The following is a 24,752-nucleotide window of genomic DNA, read 5'->3' as shown; positions in this document are numbered from 1 at the left end:
GAACATTTAAAAAAAAAAAACGAAATTACTTTACTTTTACCCCTTGGGGTAAATATAGGATCCTCGCTGTAATCTTGTCACCGTTCAGTCAAGAGTGGTTTGAAAGCTGCCCACGGTTTCACTCGCACTACATAATGCAATTGGGAGTTTGGGACTCTCTACTTTCTACTTTCTACTTTACACTCTGTGGTGGTGAGCAAAGCACGAGCTCGAAGTTGCGGTGAGTGGTCCTGAGCTCCTCCCTCTCTGGCTGCTTGCCTGATCTTGCGATTTGAGTGATGGAAATTGATAGATCTGAGTTTTTGTGTGGTTACAGAATAGAATCGAATCATGGCGAACATAGACATAGAGGGAATACTGAAGGAGCTGCCGAATGATGGGCGTATACCGAAGACGAAGATCGTGTGCACTTTGGGGCCTTCATCTCGGTCGGTGGAGATGTTGGAGAAGCTGCTGAGGGCTGGCATGAATGTTGCTCGCTTTAACTTCTCCCATGGCACTCACGACTACCACCAGGAGACCCTCAACAACCTCCGCACTGCCATGCACAACACTCAGATCCTCTGCGCCCTCATGCTCGATACCAAGGTCCCTTGTTTCTCTTCCTTTTATTATTATTTTTTTTCTTCTTTTTTTTTGTTATAAATATAATACACCATTGCCACCTACCCACATTATTAGCTTTGTGCCTCAATTTTCTGCCTATGATATTGACTAAGGGGGGTGTATTGTATATGGAATTAGTGGAAGTTTTAAAGAAGTCTATGGAATTTGAAAGTTTAGGTGTATTCAATACAGACTTTTAAAAATCTATCAAAGTCTGGGTGTATTCAACTAGATTTTAAAAAATCATTATGAATTCCATCAAAGTTTAGAGGTATTCAATTAAGACTTTTTAAAATGAATAAAAGTTCAGATGTATTCAAAATATCATTCATACTTATGGAATTAATAACTCATGGATAATTATGGACTTTGTAGTGTAAATTACACACACCAAACTCCAATATTTTTCCATCCACTAGAGCAAAGATTTGGAAAAGTCTACGATAGACTTTCTCTTTACATGTGAATAGGTTGATCCTACAATACATCATCTTTTTTTTTTTCTTTTTTTATAATATTTTGTGCTACCAATGTTCTATTCTACCTATTCTTTTCAATTTTTTGAATGTTAATATTTTGTTGTATTTCAATTGTAATGCTTGGAACCCTCGATAACCTAAATGTTATATACTAACTCTTGATATTAGAACCACATGATCATATATTATTATATTAGCGTACATGAATTAAACTGTGAACATCTAATGTCTCACTTTAGAATATGTGTCTTTGGTTAACGTACAAGTATGCGTGTTGTTAAGTTAATATAGTTTTTTTTGTTACTTATGTTTATGTATTTCAATCAAATATTACAACGGTATGTATCGAAATTAGATAGATGAGCACTAAACTTATAATCGGTGTCATTATGTGTTTGTCATTACATCTTTATATTACAACGGTATGTAACTCTAAATTAGATAGATGAGCACTAAACTTATAATCGGTGTCATTATGTGTTTGTCATTACATCTTTATTTTTTTTTTCCTTTTATGTAACTCTGTAAGTATTAAGAAATCTACATAAGTCATTCATATGAAATCTGTAGATTTCAGAAATCAGTTAAAGTCTGTGATTAAAAATCGATTGTTTTAAGAAATCAGTGAAAGTCTTTGAACTTTTCAAAGAGTATAGACTTTTCAAAAAGTCAATTGATTAAAATTAGTCTGTATGAATCAAATTACAATACACCCCCCTAATTGACTTGTGCGTTACCTTTTCATGCCGCCTATGATTTTTCAAGAGAAATACAAACTGAGCAACTTATCTTCTACTAATTTGAGTTTTAAATCTTCTAATTAATCTGCTTCCGGCATGGATAATGTATAGATTCATTTTATTGCACAATCGAATACCACTTACTGTGCTGTCACCTAAACCCTTTGGTGGAATGTGGTAAACCAACGTCCAAACTTTATCAAATCAACAAATGAGGATGGTCATAGAAGCTAAGGGTTTTTTTTTTTTCCCCTTCTCCCTTGATCTGTGTTTAATGTCATCAACCCGCTGTTTTTATAAGGCCCTGTCTTTGTGCAAACTCATGGAATTCCTTTTTCTTTTTCTTTTTTGTAGGGACCTGAGATTCGGACTGGATTCCTCAAGGATGGGAAACCCATTCAACTTAAGGAAGGCCAGGAAATCACCATTACCACTGACTACAACATCAAGGGAGATCCAGAGACCATTTCCATGAGCTACAAAAAGCTGGCCGTGGACTTGAAGCCTGGAAATACCATTTTATGTGCAGATGGCACCATTACCCTCGCTGTCTTGTCTTGTGATCCAGCGGCTGGTATTGTGAGGTGCCGTTGTGAAAACAGTGCAATGCTGGGTGAGAGGAAAAATGTCAATCTTCCTGGTGTTGTGGTTGATCTTCCCACACTGACAGAGAAGGACAGGGAAGATATTCTGGGATGGGGTGTTCCTAACAACATTGATATGATTGCTCTTTCATTTGTACGCAAAGGATCAGATCTAGTTAATGTCCGTAAAGTTCTTGGACCCCATGCCAAGAACATACAGTTGATGTCAAAGGTATGTTATTTCCTTTCAACTTTTAGTGTCCATGCATTAGTTTAATTCATGTGCTTATTGTTGGGGCCGGGAATCCTGGTGAGCTTCTCCCTAAGATCAAATAAGAAAGCAAAAACACTAAACTTTAAACATGCAAGAACACAAGCATTGAGAGATCGATACTTTGACCTCTTGCGTACATCCATTCAACAAGAAGATAAAAAATTGAAGAACAATTTGGTTCTTCCACAAACTAAAAATGATCTCTGTGCTCTGAAGTAATCCAAAACTTACCCAATCACACTTCACCCATTATTATTTTTTTCCTTCTTTCTTTCTCATCATTCTCTTTCATTTTATTTTACGAGCTTCAAGCTCATAATTTTCCCAAGTCAAAGTTATGGTTAAAACCTATTTGTTTTAGGGGAACAGATGTGCATTAATTTAGCAATACTCTAGTTTTGACAGTGGTAGACTACCTCCCCACAGTGGTGGATTTATATATGTACAGTAGTAGTTTATGTCGCCTGTATGGAGTTCTCTACCGTATGGAGCTATATTTCATTGCAAAGAGCTTGTCCAATACTTGTACTGAAATTGATGTTATACCCTACTTCGCCTCGACGGTGGGGGGAGTTAATTCATTTCCCCAGTACCGATCAGGAACTCATCATGTTAACCAGGGGTTTCATGTCAGTTAATTTTATTTGCAAGCGTATGCATTATAATTGTTAATCAGCCAAACCTGATGTTTTTCTTTTTAGCACCCAAGCACTGAACATCTTACAGGACTAGGAATTTGTTTGTGTAGAAGTGAGATGATTTAAGAGCATCAAGCACTTTTGAAGTGCTCATGTGACATATCTAGTTAATTAGCTTATGTTCTGATGCTGTGTGTTATGAATATATGTTTTGTCCATCCACACGTGTCTTCCCTTTATGGATGGAGCCATTGATTTGCACGAGTAACGTGGATACTAATGCTTGGCAATGTTTTTGCATTATCATTAATAGGGATCAAAATTTTGCTTGTATTTTTTTCGGAAAGATAATTTCGCTATTGTCTAGAGCAGAGTTGTTTTCAGAGGTTAACTAGTGAATTTGGGTTTGCTGTTTTGTTTTGTTTTTTTGAAGGTTGAAAACCAGGAGGGTGTTATCAACTTTGATGAGATACTGCGTGAGACTGACTCATTCATGGTTGCACGAGGTGATCTTGGTATGGAAATCCCAGTTGAGAAAATTTTTCTGGCACAAAAAATGATGATATATAAGTGTAACCTTGTGGGAAAGCCTGTTGTCACGGCCACTCAGATGCTTGAATCCATGATCAAGTCTCCACGACCAACGCGTGCTGAAGCCACAGATGTAGCTAATGCTGTCCTTGATGGCACTGATTGTGTCATGCTTAGTGGTGAGAGTGCAGCTGGGTCCTATCCAGAACTCGCTGTGAAGATCATGGCTCGGATATGTATCGAGGCAGAATCTTCCCTTGACTATGGGGCTATCTTCAAGGAGATGATAAAGTCTACACCACTTCCAATGAGCCCATTGGAGAGTCTTGCATCCTCTGCTGTCCGAACAGCCAACAAGGCAAGGGCCAAACTCATTGTTGTGTTGACACGTGGGGGGAGCACCGCAAAATTGGTGGCCAAGTACAGGCCAGCTGTTCCTATCCTGTCGGTGGTTGTTCCAGTTTTGACCACAGACTCGTTTGATTGGGACTGCAGTGATGAGACTCCAGCAAGACATAGCCTGATATACAGGGGTTTGATTCCTCTATTGGCTGAAGGATCTGCGAAGGCCACCGATTCTGAATCCACTGAGGTGATCCTGGATGCTGCTCTAAAGTCGGCAACAAAAAGGAGACTGTGCCAGCCTGGTGATGCTGTGGTGGCACTTCATCGTATCGGAGTTGCATCTGTCATCAAGATCTGCATAGTGAAGTAATGTTGAGGATGCACATATCGCATCCTAGGGGAAGACTTTGCTTTCAGGTTTCTCTTATACCGCTGTGGTTTTAGCTGTCAAAGCACTGAACAATCTAGTATATTTTCTTTCCCTAATGTGAGAGGCTATGGGGACCTCTAGGTCCTATGTTGAGCTAATGCTGTGTACTTTATGAGCTAATTTCCTGAAATAAAAATAAGATTCAGGAAACCCTACAAGTATCAATAACGGTCAAGGTCATAGAAATGGTCGAGTGATCAGACATTCAAGCTGAAATGAAACCTACTGGCTTACTGCTTGTGTGAAATGAATACTCTACATTCTTACAGTGAACATGTCGTTGGTATTATAAGCGAGGTGGGATCAGATTAGATGAGAATAGCGAGCATGCACGAGTAGCAATAGCAGCAGCAGATCACCATTCACCAGGCCAGAATCACTACATGGAAATGGAGTATGGACCAAAACCAAGGGACAACTCGATGCATGTGTCGGTGTCACCACGCACTCCGCGCATAAAGCATGCGCCTTTCAGCTACGACGTCTCTTTCTCGTTAACTCATTAGCCTTTATTTAAGAAGAGTCTAGGGACGTTATATTCGTATCCTTGTCTGACTTGTATTCGTCTCTCTTTTTCTGAAAAGAACTTGTATTCTTCTCTCTTATCCTTGTCTATTACAGACTTTCAGGAAGCGTTATCTTTCTAGAATTCAAATTCAAATATTTGGATCATTATTCTGTTTATTAAGGTGTTAAATATATATTAGGCACGCATACCGCCACGTTATCAAATCACGTCAAAGAAATTCTTGTTCAATTCAAAGTTTCAAACTCGTCAAGCTCCACCATAAGTAAGCAAGCTCTGACAAGGGGGAGAGAGATAGATACAGAAGAAGTAGTGCTGCATTAGAGATGGTGAACATGAGGTGGAACAGTGGTGGTGATGCTGCTGTAACAAAGAGGATGATTGTACTGACGGTGTTGATGGTGATGTTAATGGGTGCTTACGCTTCACCGGTAAGACGAATGATGATGGCAGATATCAAAGAGCAGCAGAGACGGAATCTGCTTGCTAATGGGCTTGGAGTGACTCCTCCCATGGGGTAACACATTCATCTCTGCATTCTTTCTCTTGTTTCACTACCTATTGCCCCCACGCCATAATGATTTTGCAGTCACAATAGAATATAAAATCCTTTACTTAGTAAACGGGATAGTGCTGTTGACAAGAAAAATTAAAACGAAAAGAAAAGGAAGTACAAGAATAGCTGTTCTGGGAGTTTTTGCATTGTTTCTGGTTGATGTCAATCCTTAATCTCCAATTACTATGCAACTCTAAGAAGAATAAGATTCTTTTTAACCTTCTAAGTATGTACGTTTTGATCACCTATTCCTGTCATCCCTTTCTATTGAAAGGAGTATCCCATGTCTATAATCCCTGGTTTAATTTTTACTGTGGAATGCTTGGAGTTTGGTATATAACACGAGAACCCTTTATTTTATTCCAAATTCTGAATTTTCCATATCCTAATCCATGGTCAATATGTGTAACTGCTGCAACTATCTTTTTCCTAAGTTTGAAAGAACTTGTCACCTGTGGTATTAATTACTTCTCTTCTCTTTGCTTAGGTGGAATAGTTGGAATCACTTCAACTGCAAGATTGATGAGAACATCATCAAAGCAACCGGTAAGACCTCATGCTCAGTCTAAGTTTGACATACTAAAATCATAAATCAAAGTGATGGCAATTAGTCAGAAACCCGGGTCAGAAGCAGCTTTCAACATGTGCTGGACTGACTTGTTTGTTATGTACATTAGGGGATGATAACAGTTCTTCTTTTTTCTGGTTTGACAGCTGATGCTCTGATTTCTACTGGTCTATCTAAACTTGGATACACCTATGTTAACATTGGTAAATTGTCAATCTGTTTGTGTATTTCTATATTTTATAAGAATTTATTCAGTACTCATACGTGAATGATGGGATACTTAATTGCTTGTTACCTATAGATGATTGTTGGGCTGAAGCAGCTCGTGATGACAAGGTATATGTTTCTCTTTTTAATTCCAATCACTTCATCCTTATAAAGCTGATTTCAAAGGATAGAAGGGATTTCTAACCATAAGATTTCCTATTCAGGGAAATCTAGTGCCCAAGAATTCCACATTTCCATCTGGCATTAAAGCTCTTGCGGATTATGTGCACAGCAAGGGACTAAAGCTAGGAATCTACTCAGATGCAGGGTATCAGGACTCTTACACACCCTCGTACAGATATATATGCAGCATAATTGACTAATTGTGGTGGGATGATGATATATTACTTGTTACAACTGGAAAAATAATTCACGCTCTTGTACATTGCAGGTATTTTACTTGCAGCAAAACCATGCCTGGTTCACTTGGTCACGAGAAGCAAGATGCCAAAATTTTTGCTGATTGGGTATGATAAATTCTAATCACAGGGAGATAATATCTGTTAATGATTTTTACTAATGGAATCTTTAAATGTTTCCTTTCTTTTGCAGGGTATTGATTATTTGAAGTATGACAACTGTAATACTGATAACTCCAAACCAACTGTTAGGTAAACATAGTATATGTACCATGATACTGCACTAGTGCTGGAAATTGATAGCTATCCCTGCCTGTACTTTCGTTTCCCTGAATGAGTGTACCTTCTGTGAAAATTTCCATATCGTCTTGTAGATATCCTGTCATGACCCGGGAACTGATGAAAGCAGACCGTCCCATATTCTTTTCTCTGTGTGAATGGTAATTTTGAAGCCGCCATATAGTTTTAGTTTGCTTGTGATACTTTCCTGAGTTTCCTCTTTGTTATTCCTTTGACTTTATTCCCTGTCTCGTTTTTAGGGGAGATTTGCATCCTGCTTTATGGGGTGCTAAAGTTGGAAACAGCTGGAGAACTACTAATGACATTTCTGATACATGGGAAAGGTGGAAACTCTGTTCTTCATTAGCTCTCAAAATTTGTATTTTATCCATTATTTTCTCTTCGGCTGTGCTTGTCCATGTGTGTGTGTTTATATAACATGATATGCTAACAGTGGATCTCACTAATTCTTTTCTTGCATCTCTCGGCAGTATGATCTCCAGAGCAGACATGAATGAAGTTTATGCTGAATTTGCTCGACCTGGTGGTTGGAATGGTAAGTAGTCCCCTAATGCAATGAAATCCTGTTTCACCAACACTGTCTTTAGCCTCATTCCGTATGTTTATCTAAGAAAGCTAATTTTATTTTTTGGTGGCGAATATGTACAGATCCCGACATGCTTGAGGTGGGAAATGGAGGAATGACAAAGGATGAATATGTAGTCCATTTTAGCATATGGGCCATATCTAAGGTTTTCTTTCTGCTCAGTGATATTTGCTCTCGTTGTGTGAAATATGAATTCCGGATATCTGTTCGGTTACAAATAGTCAATACTGTACGTTTGTACTGCTGCAGGCTCCCCTTCTTATCGGTTGTGATGTGAGGAATATGACAAAAGAGACTATGGAGATCATTGCAAATGAAGAGGTTATCTCTGTCAACCAAGGTAGTTACGAGTTACAACCTTTGGCTAAAAAATGTATCCTTCGATTATAGAACCCTGAATTTTTGCTGGTTAACTATAACAGATCCACTTGGTGTCCAAGCTAAAAAGGTTAGAATGGAAGGAGACCTTGAGGTAAGATTGAAAGTGACAGCAGTTTTTTTCAATTGATCAACTAGCTGTTGTGCCTTGGTAATAGTTCTGTAACTGAGATTTTTTACTTACCACCCATTTCGGATGCATCTATTTTCCAACAGGTTTGGGCTGGCCCCCTTTCAGGCTACAGAGTTGCCTTACTCCTTGTCAACCGAGGGTCGTGGCGCACATCCATTACAGGCTACTGGGATGACATTGGTATCCCCCCAAACAGTGTTGTTGAAGCAAGAGATCTTTGGGAGGTATGATTATTACATGTTTGATATCATATTATGCGCAGCTCGGGTAGTGCAATATCTTCTGTTACTGATGTGTGTTTGTGTCCTGGGTAACGAAATGCAGCACAAGACACTGAAGAAAAGATTTGTTGGAAACTTGACGGCCACTATGGACTCCCATGCATGCAAAATGTATGTGCTGAAGCCAATCTCCTAGCTATGCACGACATGAGTGGTACTTTTTCGCAATAGGCATGTCACTGAAACTTGACTTGCAACACAGTGTGGATTGCGTCTGGATGGGCCGATCAATCTATCTTTGTATTTTGAGTCACTTTAATTTATTTAAAATATTATGTCGATATGATACAACTCAAGCCAAACAAATGTCATTACATATCATCCTTATGTTGATCATGGGTAAATGAAAATTTTGTAATACATGATTACAACGACAGATTAAAACTAATCATTTGTCTCAAATAAGTTAAACTTTGTCTATTACTTCGCTTATCAATAATTAAGTATGACAATTGATAAGCGAAGTAATAGACAAAGTTAAATGAAAAAACTTAAATTGTCCCCTTGATATTATGATTGGAGTTTGATTTTTTTTTTTGAATGCAAATGAATAATTTATAGATATAATGAGTGTTATAACAGTCATTACATTCTCTTCCGTTACCATTTTCAGATAGACAAGACTAGAGGTTGATGGTTATTGAAAAAGGAGTAAAAGAAAAAAAAAAGAACAAAACAAAACTCTCATTGATGCACTAGTGTTTGAAAAGTTAGTTTTGCCTCCGTCAGATGACACGTCCATGGACGTTGTCGTCAGACGGGATCAGTTTCTTGATCATCACAGCTCCTCTGATCGGTGTGGCTTCGATCCTAATCGAGGAGTGTAGGGGCTGGTGGTAGGGAGGGTTTGATCGACTTACTACGAACCAGAGGTGCAGGTCAGATTGCTTAATGGGTGTGTGACTAGTGACGCTAGATTGGTGACCCAGAAGCAAAGGGTGGTAGACTTCGGGATGACGACTTGGTTACTGGTTATGTAGAGATGGTGGAGGCGCACAAATTTTATATGGGTCAAAGAACTCCTAGATTGGGTGGGAGGACGAGGCTTGGGGATGGATGACGGTGGACAGGATGCACTGGCTATGGACCTCTAATAGCCGTGTAGGGGCTATTGTCCTTGGGTCTTAGATCAAGACCCGCCACCTGTGGCTTGACTAGCAAGAGCAGACAATGGTGAGGGTTCAACAAGATTTGGGCTGGGCCCTGTTTGGTGGCTTGGTTTTCTGAAATGTCTAGGCAGGAGGTGAGGTTTGGGCTCTTTTTTGCGCATTTTGCATGGCTAGTCAAGCTTCCGGCTTGTGTGTGCACTCAGTGTGCCTTGTTTAAAGTAGGTAAGCGGCGAGTTTCGTGCATCATGAAATGGTCACTGCCCCTAGTGGTAGGGTGAAGCTGAGTGCACGTCGTCAAATATGTCTTTCGGTGCAATATAGTTGGAAAACTAGAGTATTAGACATTAGAATATATAATGGTGTTACATGTTGAGTGATCTTTCTATTGTGTCACTGCTGTAAAAAGTAAAAATAAATGGAGTAGCCATTAAAGCACTCTTTGCTAGTTGGTCCTTAATTGTTTGTGTACATGTTTATTATAGAGATTTCAGATATTATTTCAGGTTTCTGTAATGAGAGGTATAAGTTTAATGTCCCCAATTGTATCAAGTAATTTCATTAATCGAGACTAATTTCTTGAACTAGGATGTAAAGTTATTTTATTGATCAAATTAATGTAGAAGAACAACATGAACATAATCCACCTAGGCTATCAAAACATTCAGATAACCTTAAGCTATCTCTATGTTGGTAACTCTAAAATGGGGCTTCTTGATCAATAAACAGTACATGTCAGGATCATCTAACTTATTCAATAACATCAGAGACCATCGAAGAGGAAGTCTTTCCAATTAGGGCTCTGCCAGTTGCCAAATGCAAACCCAATAATGATTGTGCCTAAGAACCTTTTAGAGCAAGTCCACCAGTGACAATAAAATCCAACCCAGGTTAGAACCACATAGGCAAAGTAACACAGCCCAAAAATGCTTGCTTCCACCCATGAAATTTTTCATGCGAGTATTCTAACCCAGGTGACCCAGGTCAGTGTGTTCAACTAACCCAATGGGTGAACATGCTCCTAGTCCAAAAGCCAATATGCCAAGTCGAAATACCAATGTCTTAGGTCGGGCAAAAACTGCTCGGGGCACCCACACCTCTGGCTACTCAAGCATTGCAACCACTGTCTAGTCTCTGTGGGGAAAAGAATACAACCACCGAGGCCGACCTTACCTCCGGCACCCTTCCACTACAGCGCGACCTTCCATATACCACAATGGTGCGCTGCCAACTGATTAGCCTGACCCACTCAGTGGCGACCGAAAACTCTAATCTAGGAGAAGCCGTTGTAGACACCACTACTTGGAGCCAGGATCCCAAACTTGATTTGTGTCGAGCAACCCATAAAGTAGCCTCAACCTTCTTCGGCTACCGACCGACCGAACCACGTCACACCATTCAATATTGATAGAATTCGATCAACGAACTGATGTGATCTGAAAATGACAACTTGAAGTTTGAACGCGGGTGCCATACACGAAGAGCACCAACACGACACAACTTTAAGGATGGTCGTCGCTATTGAAGAGAGAGAGTGAGAGCTCTCAACATTTTATTAGTCGAGACTTGAGGACAGCTACGTCATCTCTTTATTTTTTTTATAAAAAAAATCTCCTTTTAAAAAAAAAACAGAAAAAATCCAAAAAATAGTGAAAATGGGGCTGTCTTTGAGTTTGATCGAGCAACCAACAACGGGCTGATGGGCCATCTGCATCATTTTTGCAAGACTGGGAAATGAAATCAGAAACTGAATTTACTGCGTCCGACTTTAATTATGTTGTAAGAATACTCTATTACGCTACTGTTTTCCCCGCATTTCCAATTTTTACGAAAGAAAACAAAAAGAAAGTTGCAGAGTAACCAGGAAGTAGAAAGAGAGAGTTGCTTTGAGCGAAGAAGAAGAAGAAGAAGCAAGAGAAATTTGAAAGCAAGAAGCGTTTCCAACCAACCAATGTAAGCTTTCATTGTCTTTCAACAGCTTTCGTCTCTGATCTACTCTGTTTCCCCTCACGTGTATATTTTCAATTACATTTTGAAAATCTAGAGAGATCTGGAGTGAGCAAGAGGAGAGAGGCAAGGAGAGTTGATTTGAATGTCTGGGGACGAGAGCCGGCGAGAAATTTGCTAGGGTTTCATTCATGACTACTAAGCGCGCTTACAAATTACGTATCCAATCCTCCGTTGTTGTTGTTTTTATTTTTGTCGAGTTATGATTTAGCTGATTTAGGGTACTAGTGTTATCCTTGACCTGGGTTGCATCAGAGGAATTCGTTGCCCACACTTCCGCCGTCAATTGCCTCAAGATTGGCCGGAAAACTTCCAGGGTTCTTGTTACTGGCGGAGAAGATCACAAGGTCAATCTGTGGGCCATTGGCAAACCCAATGCCTTACTGGTAATGCCTCACAACCTCTCCTTTTCCATTTTTACTTGTATACTAATATACTCCTCAACCTCGCAGAGCTTGTCTGGACACACCAGTGGCATTGATTCCGTCAGCTTTGATTCTTCCGAGGTCTTAGTTGCCGCAGGGGCCGCAAGTGGTACAATTAAGCTTTGGGATTTAGAAGAGGCTAAGAGTATGATAACTTTTCCTTGCCTTCTGTACATGTTTTCATTGCTTGCTTCCCCACTAATGTTTTCATTTGTTGCTTTTGTAACATGTAGTTGTTCGCACCCTTACTGGTCACAGATCCAATTGTATATCTGTTGATTTCCATCCTTTCGGAGAGTTCTTCGCATCTGGCTCCCTCGACACAAATTTAAAAATATGGGATATCAGGAAGAAGGGCTGTATTCACACATATAAAGGCCACACACGAGGAGTCAATGCCATCAGGTTTACCCCCGATGGACGTTGGGTTGTTTCTGGTGGAGAGGACAACACAGTGAAGGTTATAACTCTTCTCTTTATTTTAAGTCATGGAACTTAACACATGTCAATTGTCAGGTAATTTGTAAATAGAGGACTAAATCATTCCTTTTCTTTTCTCTGACATGTGATATTTAACAGTTGTGGGATCTCACTGCTGGAAAGCTCCTGCATGATTTTAAATGTCATGAGGGCCAGATACAATGTATAGACTTTCATCCCCATGAATTCCTGCTCGCAACAGGTTGGTGTTACCATTTCTTTTCTGCTAATTGGCTCTACAGTTTTAATTGGCATTATTGGCTCAGTATATCTTTTGTCATCAGAATTGGGCTCTTTTTCTTGCTGATACTACCTTGAATGATTATTAGATAAATGTTAAAGCTTCATTTTCACATCATTGAACTGAATATATTCTAAGTTTTACCTCTTATCTTATTTGCAGCTAGTTTACAGCTAGTATTGCTCATTTTTTGGTTTAACACATGCAAGTAGGGATTATAGAAAATCATGACGCATTCCTGTGTTCTGCTGTGAGGTGAAAAGATGTCTTAGACTCCAGAAGGATAGGCAAATTAATTAAAGTTGACCTCATTCATTGGACTCTTTGATTCTCTATTAATGTTTCTTCATAGACGTCCCATTTTCCAAGTTATCAGCTCAATCTTTCTGAAAATATGGCTGAATTTCCACATTAGCTTGTTGCTAGTTCCCACTCTTTAGCATCAATGCAGAAAAGATCTAACTTGCCTTATATGTTGATGCGTTCTTTATATATTCAAAACATTCTGATATGCCGCTGAAGTGGTATTGTGCCTCGTCTCTTTCTACATACATTCTCAATCCTTTTCGCAAAACGTTCTATTACTGTTTGTGTAATTGGATCTGTAATATTTTATTTGACATAGATTTGTTTGCCTTAATATTTCCATACAAATATATTAATTTTAAAGATAAGCTGCTCCATTTTATCTTCATCTTTGCATTCAGGTTCGGCAGATAGGACAGTTAAATTTTGGGATCTTGAAACCTTTGAGCTTATTGGCTCAGCTGGACCTGAGGTACTTATTTGTCCCACTGATCACTGCTCGTGGTCTTAGCTAATTTAACTAGAGTTCCATATCAGCATCTTAATTTCTTTGGGGTTTTACTGCAACTGTAATATCTGTTTAATTTCTGAGCTTTTATCAGACAACTGGAGTACGTTCTTTGACATTTAGTCCTGACGGGAGGGCCCTACTCTGTGGATTGCATGAAAGTTTGAAGGTAAGCTCTTGCTATCCTTTATAAAAATTACAGGCCATAAAATATGCCTATTTACAATTTTATTGTGTAGGTATTCTCGTGGGAACCAATAAGATGCCATGATGCTGTGGATGTGGGATGGTCACGATTGTCAGATCTTAATGTTCATGAGGGTAAACTTCTTGGATGCTCCTACAATCAGAGTTGTGTCGGAGTGTGGGTTGTAGACATCTCGGTATTTCTCAATTCATCTTTGTCCTCACTTTGAACTTTTCTTGTTTGCACCTGGTGGTAGTAGATTTTCATTTAAAACTGATGTACTTATTGGCAGCGCATTGAGCCATATGCAGTCGGTAATGCTAGCAGATTGAATGGGAACTCAGAATCAAAACATTTGGCTGGTGGTAATCTGTCTGTACTCCATGAGAACGCTGCTAGGTCTAGTTTAGGCCGGCTCTCTGTTTCCCAAAGTTCAGATTCTCTAGTGAAGGAAACAAAGTCTCTTGGAAGGTTATCAGTGTCCCAAAATTCAGATCCCGCCAAGGAGCCAAAATCGTTGACATGTAGGCAACTTTGAAACCTCTTATCTTATTTTTTATTTTTTATTTCTTGTTGGAAAATTTCTGTGTATATTTATTGTATTTGCAATTCACTTTTTTTCTCTGCTCATTTTACATTACGTTTATCCTGATGTTTAAACTTTTCTATGCATTTTTGTGGATCATGTATGAAGCCACTGGCAGTGTTCCTGGTACTCCTCAACGGATCAGTCTGAACTCCAGTCCAAAGGCTATTGTTTCTAGTTCAGTGTCAGTTCCTAGCGCAACATCCCTGAAAAGGAATTCTGTTAAGACCAGCGTTCAAACCTTTAACAAGTCAGATGTCATACCTGTGATTGTGCCTAGAACTAGTGCAAGGTCAGAGCTGGCAGCCGAGTCCAGAAAAGAAGCCAGTGTTGCTGGCAGAACAATGCCATTCTCTTCACAGTCAAAGACAAATGATTTTCGAAAGTTCTCCAATGCCAGAGAAGAAGTGGATAGGCCAACTATCTCTATAGTGTCTGAATCGATTGCTACTAAGGCTACCGAGTTAAGCACTACTGTAGATAGGAGCGGTTTCTCAAAAACTATAAGCTCAAGCCAAGCAATAGATAGTGCTGAAAGAAATATGAAGGATGACAGATGTGTTGGACCTGGGAAGCAGGAAACAAGTTCATTGATGGAGCCATCTGCTAGCTTCCAGCATGAAAGTTGTATGTATCTAATCTTCAATCCTACACTTTCCACTCATAGTTTTCCAAAAAGAGAAACATTTAAGATCTTTAGTTTTTTAAACTACACCTCATAGCTACAATTAGATGTTTTTAGTCTCAACTGCAACACAGGATTGTCCCTATTTTTCTTGCATCAACTACTTCATTTGCTAATTGTTTGTTGGGCTGAGAATAACATGTAGCATATGTACATCTACCACAGGCCATAGTTAAACATGTAGCATATGCACATGTAAATCTGGCTCCCTAAACCTACCATGAATCTGAAATATGACATATTTGTTGGCCATGAGAATATTTGAGTATAGAATTCTAGATCTGGAATTCTAAGACTTGGATTACTATATATAAGGTGTTGAGTCTCTCCATCGATAGCCATTGGTTTTAAGTTGGAGGCTACAACTTATAACCCACGTGTTCGGCACCTAGCTCAATATGGTATTTTCACATGTCTGACTTGGTCACTTTAATCCTGATTGAGAAGGGGGTGTTGAGAATATAGATTCCCACTTTTGGAATTTTACACCTTGCAACATTAGGTCATAGCCTTCCCCACACATGGCCAATTATTGCATCGGGTTCTTGAATTTTTAACGTGAACTTTGTATGTACAATTGTGTTTAGGCTGGTGTGGTGGTAACTTGGTAGTAATGTCAGTTCATTTAATTTCATTCCTTGGTTCTCACCAGGGTAGTTTTCGTATTGAGTGATTACTGGGATATTTATGGAAGTTTGTTTACTTCTTATCTTAATATTACTTTTTTGTCTTTAAATGTAGCTTCTTTTCTTTCCTCTTATATTTTTTTCTTTCTATTTAGCTGAAACTCGAGGGCATAAGGTGATGAGAGATGCATACTCTGCTGAAGGTCAAAGAGGAGGTATAGCTCTTTCTCAGTTATGCTTCATTTCTATGACTAGTGTACAGAAGTATGACTCAAGCTATATATGGTGTATCTAGGACGAATGCGGTCAATTGCTGTGAATTGGGAGAGAAGAGATAGATATTCTAACTATGAGGGACCTACCTCCGATACCACCCTGGGATCAGCATCTGCAGTGAACCCTTTGAATGCGGTATGGCCACATTTCATATTTGTCATGCTTTTTTGATACCATCCTAACTTTCTCTCATGACACCCATCATATAAATAATTTAAGAAGATGGTCCAGATTGTTATTTTCTTTTGAAGGATGGCATCTACCATAACTTAAATTTAATTGCAAATTCATTGCCATTTCTCGATGTACTTCTCCTTCCCCATAAGATTATTTTGAGCACCGATGGGAAACCATTAACTGTGGTATGATAAAAAATTTTAATCTAATTTTCGTTCTGCTTGAAATTTAAGCAGAGAGGCTACACTACATCTACAAAAAAAGAAACGGTATCTACTAGTGATGAGGATGCAATTGCTGATGTTTTGGAGAAACATGACCAATTTGTTAGCTCCATGCAATCTCGTTCAACCAAGTTACAGGTTATCTTTATTGATTTTTGGATGATTATGACTTTGTTCTGTGCTATCTTTCCATGCATCTTGTCCTTCTTTATAGGATGATTGGGCATCTTTGGACTGATATGTAGCACGGTGCAGCAATTTTTGATAATTGGGGTAGTCAATTGTGCTTTGATGAGCTTCTTGTCCCTTATATGTTGGATTCCATCTTTCTTTCTTGTAACAAGTTCTAGTTTCTTGTATCAAAGAAGCACTTGAGTTGTATCAGAATAGTTTTTTTTTTTTTTGGGAGTTATTTCATTAGTTCTTTGCTTTTTTATTATAGGTTTCTTTGAGCTTTTCCTGTTTGCATCATTTTGGCTACGAAGATGCAAGCTCTTTTAAATTGTGTTATTCAAGATGTTTATGGTAGAAATTATAGAAATGTTGTTGATGCTAGCATTACGGATCAGAGCAATAGTAGGGAATGAAAGCAGTGTAGGGGTTTGTTGTTGGGTTATTTAGTCATAACAGTAAAAGTGACCAGTTTTAGATAGTGTATGCCTAAATTGCTGAAAATGGTGGGTAATTGTTGCAGGTAGTCTATAGATACTGGCAGAGAAATGATGTTAAGGGGGTAATTGGTGCAATGGAGAAGATGTCGGATCATGCTGTAAGTAACTGGTATTGATTGATTGATTTTTTTTTTGGTAAACTCTGGAAATTAGAATGTGGAACAGATCGCCTTTCAATGTTATTGTTCAGGACTGATTTTTGTTCCTTTCTTGCGTGCTGTTAATCCAGGTCATTGCTGATGTAGTTAGCATTATGGCGGACAAAATGGACATTGTCACCCTGGATGTATGCACTTGTCTTCTGCCACTCCTCACTGGCCTTCTAGAAAGCAACATGGATAGGTAAGAACTGATAGCACTCTCCTTTCTATTTTTCTCTAATTTTGTTACTGCCAAGTTAAAACAACAGATATATGTTTGTAAATCATCTCATGATATAAATTTGTTTTTAAGATTTGAAAAGTTAATTAACATCATTATTCACTTCACTGCAAATAAAGTTTCACCTTATGAGTTCAGTAGTGGTTGCCATTATATGACTAACTGATCGTATCCAGGCATTTAGGCATTTCTCTAGAAATGCTGCTCAAGCTGGTTAGAATATTCGGTTCTGTGATCTATTCAACATTATCAGCATCATCATCTGTTGGTGTAGATATTGAAGCCGAGCAAAGGTATGCTTTGCTCTGCTCAAATGTATATTTTTTACTTTACAGTTCTTATATTCTTTTGTATTTAGATTTTAAGCATTAATCAGAGGTACTTATCATAGGCTGGAGCGTTGCAACTTGTGTTTCATGGAGCTTGAAAAGGTCAAAGGCTGTTTGCCTGCTCTTACCAGGTGCCCTTTTGTAGTTTTGTGTGTGTGTGTTTTTTTTGTTTTTTTTTTTTGTGCCCTTTGCAACTGCTCTTTGCTTTGCATTTTACTTCATTTGCCGGAGATGCCAATATCCTTTTGTTCATTCTTTTGCCCATAGAAGAGGAGGATCAATTGCAAAGTCTGCACAGGAGTTGAATCTAGCTCTTCAAGAAGTTTCATGACTGAGGGTACTATACAGTTAATTTATGCCATTTTCGAGGGGGTTTGCATTTTGGAGCAATATACGCATCTTCTTCAACACCTGATGATTCGATGCTTTGTCTTGCCTGGCCCTGGCTTGGCACACCCTTGCTGTACATTAGTGCTAACTGCAAGCTGGCTCTAACTATTCACTAAAGAAACGAGAGGCTATTTGACATGTCACCCTGCATCCTGTTTGGGCAATTTGCAAATACCATTCAATTTCTGCTCCGTGGAGAAGACAACAACCCATTCCAAGCTATTTGAAAGTCCGCCAAGTTAAACTGCATTTTTTTGCCACACCTTGCTGATTTATGTTTGTCTTTCTGTGTAAAATATTTATGTCCTAATGCAGTAGATCGGTGGGTAGTGTAAAATATATCTGTATTTTATAAAACCTTCCGGTGTTCAACGGCTTTGATTTGATTGTTCAAAGGCCTCATTCAGTCTTAAAAACGACTAAGGGCGCTTCTAGTAGGGGCTAATTTTTTATTTATTTTTGGTCCTTTTGAGCTTGTGAGATGCACTTTTTGGGGCCGTTTGTTTCCCCGGATACGGTTAGTGTTTGGGCGTACAGACATGAGGAGAAATTTTTAAATGTTACGGAAAAACGAGAACTTTATCTGTACATAAAAGAGAACTTTGATGTGTATAAAACCACGGTTTCATATCTAAACTTGTGTGTTTGAAGCGTGTCAGTCAAACTGTTTTGTTTGCATGATTATACACACATTAGGCCGGGTAGAGCCATCAAGGCTCAGACCGCCTAGACGTGACACATCTCCGCCTAGCCCGTTAAAGCCCAATTCGTTTATTTTATTTTAATTTTATTTTTTTGTTCTGAAAGCTTCCTGAGAGAATTCAAGTTCAAGGAAAGAAGAGGAGCAATGGGGGTGGTAAAAGATGGGACGATATCTGGGTTTCTTCCGAGAACTCAAGTTTTTGGTGTACACTATCCGGGTTATCCTTCCTCCATGTCTCGAGCCATCGACACACTTGGCGGCACCCAAGCCATCCACAAGGTAGTCTTTCAAGTTTCAACTTCCCAATTCTTATTCTAGCTTTGTTTGAATTGGAGCCTCTGTGTTGACATGTAAGTATGCAGGCTCACAGTTCAGCCTCCAACAACAACAACAACAGGTTGGAGCTCCGTTTTCGGCATGACGACCCCTATTCCCATCCTGCATTTGGAGACCTTCGTCCCTGCAACTCTTTTCTCCTTAAAATATCCAAATCCAAGTCCTCTGAAAGTGACTTACTTGCTGCCAAACTAACACCCGAAACTGATCAAGTCAACGTTTGCGCTGATATTGTTGCTCGTGTCCCAAAGGCTTATCACTTTGATGGTCAGAATTAAATTCTCTAACTTGTGAGTTTAACTTGCATATTCAGAACTGATCTTGAGTGCTTCTTGATATTCTTTTTCCAAGGAATGGCGGACTACCAGCATGTCATTGCTGTTCATGCTGATGTTGCACGCAAGAGGAAGAGAAATAGGGTCGAAACTGAGGAGCCACACTCTGGTACCAATTTCTTTATCTTCACTGCTTTGTTTTGCTAGCTTCTATCTTGCTTGTATCTATATACATTATTTGTCTGTGTGTTTGTAGACAGAGGAGGTCTTATGGATATTGATCAGGAGGATGTGATGATACTCCTGCCCCAGTTTTTTGCACCCAAAGATGTTCCAGATAATTTAGTGTAAGTTTCTGTAGATGATATGGATGATATCTCAGTTTTACTGTATCTCAAAATGGAAATCTATTAGGAGACTCATTCATTAATCTCATACTATCTATTAGGTTGAGACCATCGGGGACATTGAGTGTAAAAAAGAATCAAGAAGAACCTGTGCAGCACCAATTGGAGGTGACCATCTCAAATGCACTCTTAAGATCACTTCTTGCCTGAATGTTATGGAATAAGTTTAAATTAGAAGCTTACTGTTCCCTTCATAAGAACCTTGTATCATGTAACATATTGATAATGCATAGAGTACGATAGTTACGACTTACGAGTCTTTACCAGTGTTTATTTCTTATTTCAGCTTATTATGTAAGATCTTAAGTAGCTGCGTAGTGTTCGACTGACATATATTTTGTTTTTTTCCCAGATGGATATGGAGCCAGTTCTTGCAATTGACTTTGGAATCACTGATATCCTCATGGTTTATCTCAGTATGCTATTTATTACGTATATACAAGTGTTATTTCGACGTTTCATGTTTTTGTTTCCATATTTGTGCATTAATTTGATCCACAAAAGGATAAGAAATGTACTAGGAAGAATCAATAATTAATGTGGCTCCCTTGTGATTATTCTAGTTCTTTAGATTGCATTGTCAATGCTTTGTCAATCTAATCTAGTGTTGCATGAAGCACACAGGCATTAAATAAGGTCTTTAGCGGCCTTTTTTTTTTGCAGTTTGAGCTGCAGCTAATGTGTGTATAGTTATGCAAACAAAACAGTTTGATTGACACTTACGTTTCACACACACAAGTTTAGTTATGAAACCGTGGTTTTATACACATCAAAGTTCTCTTTATGTACAGATAAAGTTCTTTTAGAGTTTATTTTTTCTGCATTTTTCGCTCTAAAAATCGAAAAGTACAAAAAGGTTAGGGACTTTCTTATCCATGGCATGGAAATTATAAAGGCTGAAAACTCAACAGAGTTCCTCCAAAGTTGTGCACTATCGTACTTAACAATCTTACAGATTCCTAAGAGAACAAACTGGGAGGAATATATACCTCAAGATTCAGATCAGTGGGAGTCACAGATGGCTGTGTCTAGCCTGTTTGATGAGCGGCCGGTGTGGCCAAAGGATTCAGTAACTGAACGATTGCTTAATAAGGGCTTCATTTTTTCAGATCACATGTTGAGAAGGTTATCTACTTGTATACTCTCCCTATCTTCAATTCCGAGTCGTTGTTCTGTTGGTTGAGGTCATTCTCTTTTTGCAGGCTTCTTTCAAGAGTTGCATACTACTTTTCACGTGGACCATTTCTTAGGTTCTGGATAAAAAAAGGGTTTGATCCTCGGAAAGATCCTGATTCTCGCATGTGAGACTTAAACTAGAGCAAGCTACTATTTTGATATATATCCTCTTTGGTCTCTTGCATATAATCAAAACATTTTCTTCATGTGAAAATGCTTATTAATTCATTTTGTTTCAGATCCTTTATCAATGAAACTCTCTTGAAACTATTTTTTGTTTTTGAAAACCAAGTCATGAATCTTACAAAGTAGAAGAGAAGGATGCTCGTAGCTGTAGCATAATGGGACATGTTAAACACACACACACGCGTACAGAGATTATTAAATGTGTAATTGAAATGATAGGATGTTTATCTTCATTTTTGCTTACTTTAAATTTTCTGTTGCAGATATCAGAAAATTGATTATCGAGTAAAACCACCATTACACGGTTATTGTGAAGCTAATTCAGCTAATCAGTAAGTTTATCTTTCAAGCATTCCTTTTGTTATCTTCCTTTTGGCTATTGTCACGTTTTCTTAAGACTCAAAATGAGATATATATATATATATATATACGATCGTTATCAGGTGCGGACGTCCCTCCTTTCGCCACTGGCGAGGGCGCGCCCTCCACCCCAGCGGACTCCAGCAGCTTCCCCGACCACTTTCCATCCCCGGCGAGTCCGCCGAAATTCCAGTTTTCCGGCCAGATCACCCAAGTTTGAAGTTTTGGGTGATCTGGCCGGAAAACTGGAATTCGACAGACTCGTCGGGGATGGAAAGTGGTCGGGGAAGCTGCTGGAGTCTGCTGGGGTGGAGGCGCGCCCTCGCCGGCGCCGTACGGTGGCGAACGGACGAAAATCCGCACTGTAAAACGGTGCGGACGGTGCGGACGTCCGCACCTGAGAAAAATTCTATATATATATATAATAAACTCAGTCATTTCATTGATATAGTGGTCGTTTCTTTCCTTCCAGTTAACTTTTCAGTGTAATTTATTTTGTTTTATCTCACCTTTTTGTTCCTGTACTTTGTGAGAAAGGATCTTGAATACTGAATGCAATACTAATATAGTTGTCCAAAAACTTTCAGAAGCATCAGCAATCTTACTTTCCTACTCCATATATTATCATAATTTTGGGTCCTGGATATTATTCACGCTTACATATTTGTCTTCCATTATTTGGAGGTTATTCATCATGGGCATTGCAATTGGATATGGTGCATTATTGATCTACATTCTATTTCCGAATCAATCTTTTCTGGCTAGAGGCACCAAAGATCACATTTACTCTTGCCGTTCCAATTCGTGCAAATTATAACTTTTTCCCTTTGGGGCTCTTACGCAGACTAAAGCATAAATGGAGTGATTTATGTGCATTTCGAGTGTTTCCTTACAAGTGCCATACAACATTGCAACTATTTGAACTTGATGACAATTACATTCAAGAACAGATAAGAAAGGCTCCAGCTCAGACAACATGCTCTGTAAGTTTCTTGAATCAGGCTGTGCTGGCAGTTAGACTATTTCTATTAGCCCAATGTTTTCCAGCTTTGTTTTAATTGGGGACATTTTGCTTGTGCGTGTGCAGCCAGAGACGGGATGGTTTTCATATAACGTGCTTGAGAACTTGAAATATCGTGTTCAGGTGAGGTTCCTATCTGTATACCCAAAACCGGGTGCAGAGCGCTTGCTTAAAGCTGCTACTGAAAGCTTTAAAAAGTCAAAGAAGATATGCAATAAAGACAACTTAGTGCGTGATGAAATGGTCCAGCAACAAACCAATGCAGGTACAAGCGGAAAACTTCACTTGTTGCAAAGCTATTGTTTTCATAGTTCATTAGATTCTGTCATAATTACTGATATACTAGTGAAGAAAGAGTATGTTTTTCTTGTGTCATCATTTTTCAATTAGTTTGGGAGTTACTTATCAAGTATGTTTCCGTAGAACTTACAGGCGATGTAGATGCTGAGGAACCCAACAATGTTGAAGATGATGAGGATGATATTGAAGTTGATAATGGTGAAGAAGCATTAGATACATATGTTGGACATGATCTGGTATTAATCATTCAATTATGCTCTGTTAACTGTTATCTCTTGTAAATTATCTGTTACATTTTTTCCCCTTTCACTAACTTTCTTACAATTTATGCATCTTTATTGATCCATTTGCTGACTTATATCATGTTAACTTGTTTGTAGGCTGAGGATGGTGAAATTTCTTTGCAGCCGCATTCATGTATCCTTATATGGTTTAACTATAAGAACCTAGTTTCTCAATTGCTTATTTGCATCTTCTTTATACTGAGAATTGATATTCTTGGCATGATTTGAAACAAGAGACGATATTGTGCTTGTAGTAATACTTTAAAAGTCGAAACCACCAATCACCAAACATAGACAATAAGCGTTCATGTGCTCCGTGGTTTACAGTAGAAGGAAAGTGTAGCAATTGCTCAGTATTGTAAAAAGAGTTTTGTGACAAACTAATGCTTACTGTTCGAGAATTGTACAGAACCTTCAAACTTTGAATTTCCTATATATCTCTAGATCTTAACATGGAGAACATCTCAAGAACTCATTTACAGGAGCTTTTTGGTAGTTTTCCACCCCCTGAAGCAGGGGATGATAACATACAAGATGCATATACCAGTGATGAAGAATACCAGATATATGAGCAAGATAGTGACGGCAACTTCTCTGACGAAAACTAATGCTAATTACGAAGGTGTGTTTTATCCTATGTAATTTTGCGTATTAAAATTGCAGGCATCCTTTCTTTGTGCTTAATGCTGTTGGTTCTTTATGACTTGCTTTGTTCTTTCCCTTCATGGAATCCCAATTCAAAAGCGCTTATCTAGCTTTGGAGTTTTCTAACACTGAAATGATGATCATCAGTTGCTGCTGAGATAGACCATCTACATGTGCTGAAGCAATGCAATTTCATTGGCAGCTCCTCAACATTTCAAATTTTGGCATACATGTTTCCATGAGAGGGCCTTGGCTTGGAACTGATTGTAAATAGATGACTATTTTTGGGGCAGCTATTATGTAACTTTAGAGACAAAACTCAACATAAACATTAAACTAGATTGCTGTTATTACTGTCAAATGATAGGTAGATCAGTTAACAATGGTGATTAAAGTTTCTCATTCCTATTCTTAAGCAACTGTATTCTTTAGGTTTCAGATGAGTTGCTTTTCTAGAGCAAATTCATTTAGTCTAATAAAAAGTTCTCTACTGAATGGTTGTATTTAACATGATACACTGATTGAAATAACAACTATGGTAAAAACAACTTGCAGAAAACAAGTGGAAAAAAAATAAGATACAACAATGGTCCCTGGTAATCATCGATTTCCACCAGAAAAACCACCAGGATCAGACTTGCTCTAATACGATCATACAAGAAAAGATGTAGCTAAACATGGAACAGCTCATTCTTGTAGCAGAGATTCCAATCTGAATCCCTTGAAGCAAGCAAGCCCCCTTTATCAGTACTTGCTATCACTAATTTAACTGAAAATTTATAGAAATATTTACGATCACTGATTTAACTAAAAATTTATAGAAATAATGTTTTTATATAAACCTAAAAACTAAATAGTTGAGATAAAAAAATG

At 38.6% G+C, this 24,752-nt stretch overlaps 5 protein-coding genes across 5 annotated transcripts in view; all 5 read left to right on the top strand.

Moving 5' to 3' along the window:
- LOC101314461 (lipoyl synthase, chloroplastic-like) overlaps window positions 1–24,752 on the top strand; it is a 39,621-nt gene that overhangs the window by 3,005 nt on the left and 11,864 nt on the right. The gene's annotated exons all lie outside the window — the stretch shown is intronic.
- LOC101303798 (pyruvate kinase, cytosolic isozyme-like) lies at window positions 192–5,298 on the top strand. Its single transcript, XM_004297651.1, has 4 exons — window positions 192–220; window positions 317–588; window positions 2,180–2,641; window positions 3,755–5,298. The coding sequence occupies exons 2-4, from the start codon at window positions 331–333 to the stop codon at window positions 4,565–4,567; spliced, it is 1,533 nt and encodes a 510-aa protein (XP_004297699.1). The 5' UTR covers window positions 192–220; window positions 317–330; the 3' UTR covers window positions 4,568–5,298.
- Window positions 5,523–8,935, top strand: LOC101303508 (alpha-galactosidase-like). The gene is made up of 15 exons (XM_004297650.1): window positions 5,523–5,670; window positions 6,197–6,255; window positions 6,424–6,480; window positions 6,579–6,613; window positions 6,709–6,812; window positions 6,936–7,011; window positions 7,097–7,155; window positions 7,278–7,343; window positions 7,443–7,526; window positions 7,674–7,738; window positions 7,852–7,934; window positions 8,039–8,129; window positions 8,212–8,261; window positions 8,384–8,524; window positions 8,625–8,935. The coding sequence occupies exons 1-15, from the start codon at window positions 5,531–5,533 to the stop codon at window positions 8,715–8,717; spliced, it is 1,203 nt and encodes a 400-aa protein (XP_004297698.1). The 5' UTR covers window positions 5,523–5,530; the 3' UTR covers window positions 8,718–8,935.
- On the top strand, window positions 11,549–18,510 carry LOC101302644 (katanin p80 WD40 repeat-containing subunit B1 homolog). Its single transcript, XM_004297647.1, has 19 exons — window positions 11,549–11,640; window positions 11,732–11,853; window positions 11,950–12,080; window positions 12,147–12,264; window positions 12,353–12,579; window positions 12,699–12,801; window positions 13,548–13,618; window positions 13,749–13,823; window positions 13,894–14,037; window positions 14,134–14,365; window positions 14,536–15,054; window positions 15,894–15,953; window positions 16,034–16,149; window positions 16,428–16,553; window positions 17,110–17,184; window positions 17,316–17,428; window positions 17,644–17,760; window positions 17,859–17,927; window positions 18,064–18,510. Exons 2-19 carry the CDS (start codon window positions 11,826–11,828, stop codon window positions 18,125–18,127), a joined length of 2,388 nt encoding a protein of 795 aa, XP_004297695.1. The 5' UTR covers window positions 11,549–11,640; window positions 11,732–11,825; the 3' UTR covers window positions 18,128–18,510.
- LOC101303216 (general transcription factor 3C polypeptide 5-like) lies at window positions 19,034–24,280 on the top strand. The gene is made up of 15 exons (XM_004297649.1): window positions 19,034–19,168; window positions 19,252–19,492; window positions 19,577–19,669; window positions 19,757–19,847; window positions 19,949–20,015; window positions 20,260–20,302; window positions 20,861–21,032; window positions 21,110–21,208; window positions 21,533–21,601; window positions 22,474–22,612; window positions 22,717–22,915; window positions 23,074–23,186; window positions 23,331–23,367; window positions 23,679–23,856; window positions 24,027–24,280. The coding sequence occupies exons 1-14, from the start codon at window positions 19,034–19,036 to the stop codon at window positions 23,840–23,842; spliced, it is 1,662 nt and encodes a 553-aa protein (XP_004297697.1). The 3' UTR covers window positions 23,843–23,856; window positions 24,027–24,280.

This window comes from Fragaria vesca, linkage group LG4, assembly GCF_000184155.1.
Source record: "Fragaria vesca subsp. vesca linkage group LG4, FraVesHawaii_1.0, whole genome shotgun sequence".
Classification (NCBI taxonomy): Eukaryota; Viridiplantae; Streptophyta; class Magnoliopsida; order Rosales; family Rosaceae; genus Fragaria; species Fragaria vesca.
The sequence above is the reverse complement of the archived record's forward strand: the minus strand, read 5'-3'. Positions and strand labels throughout refer to the sequence as shown.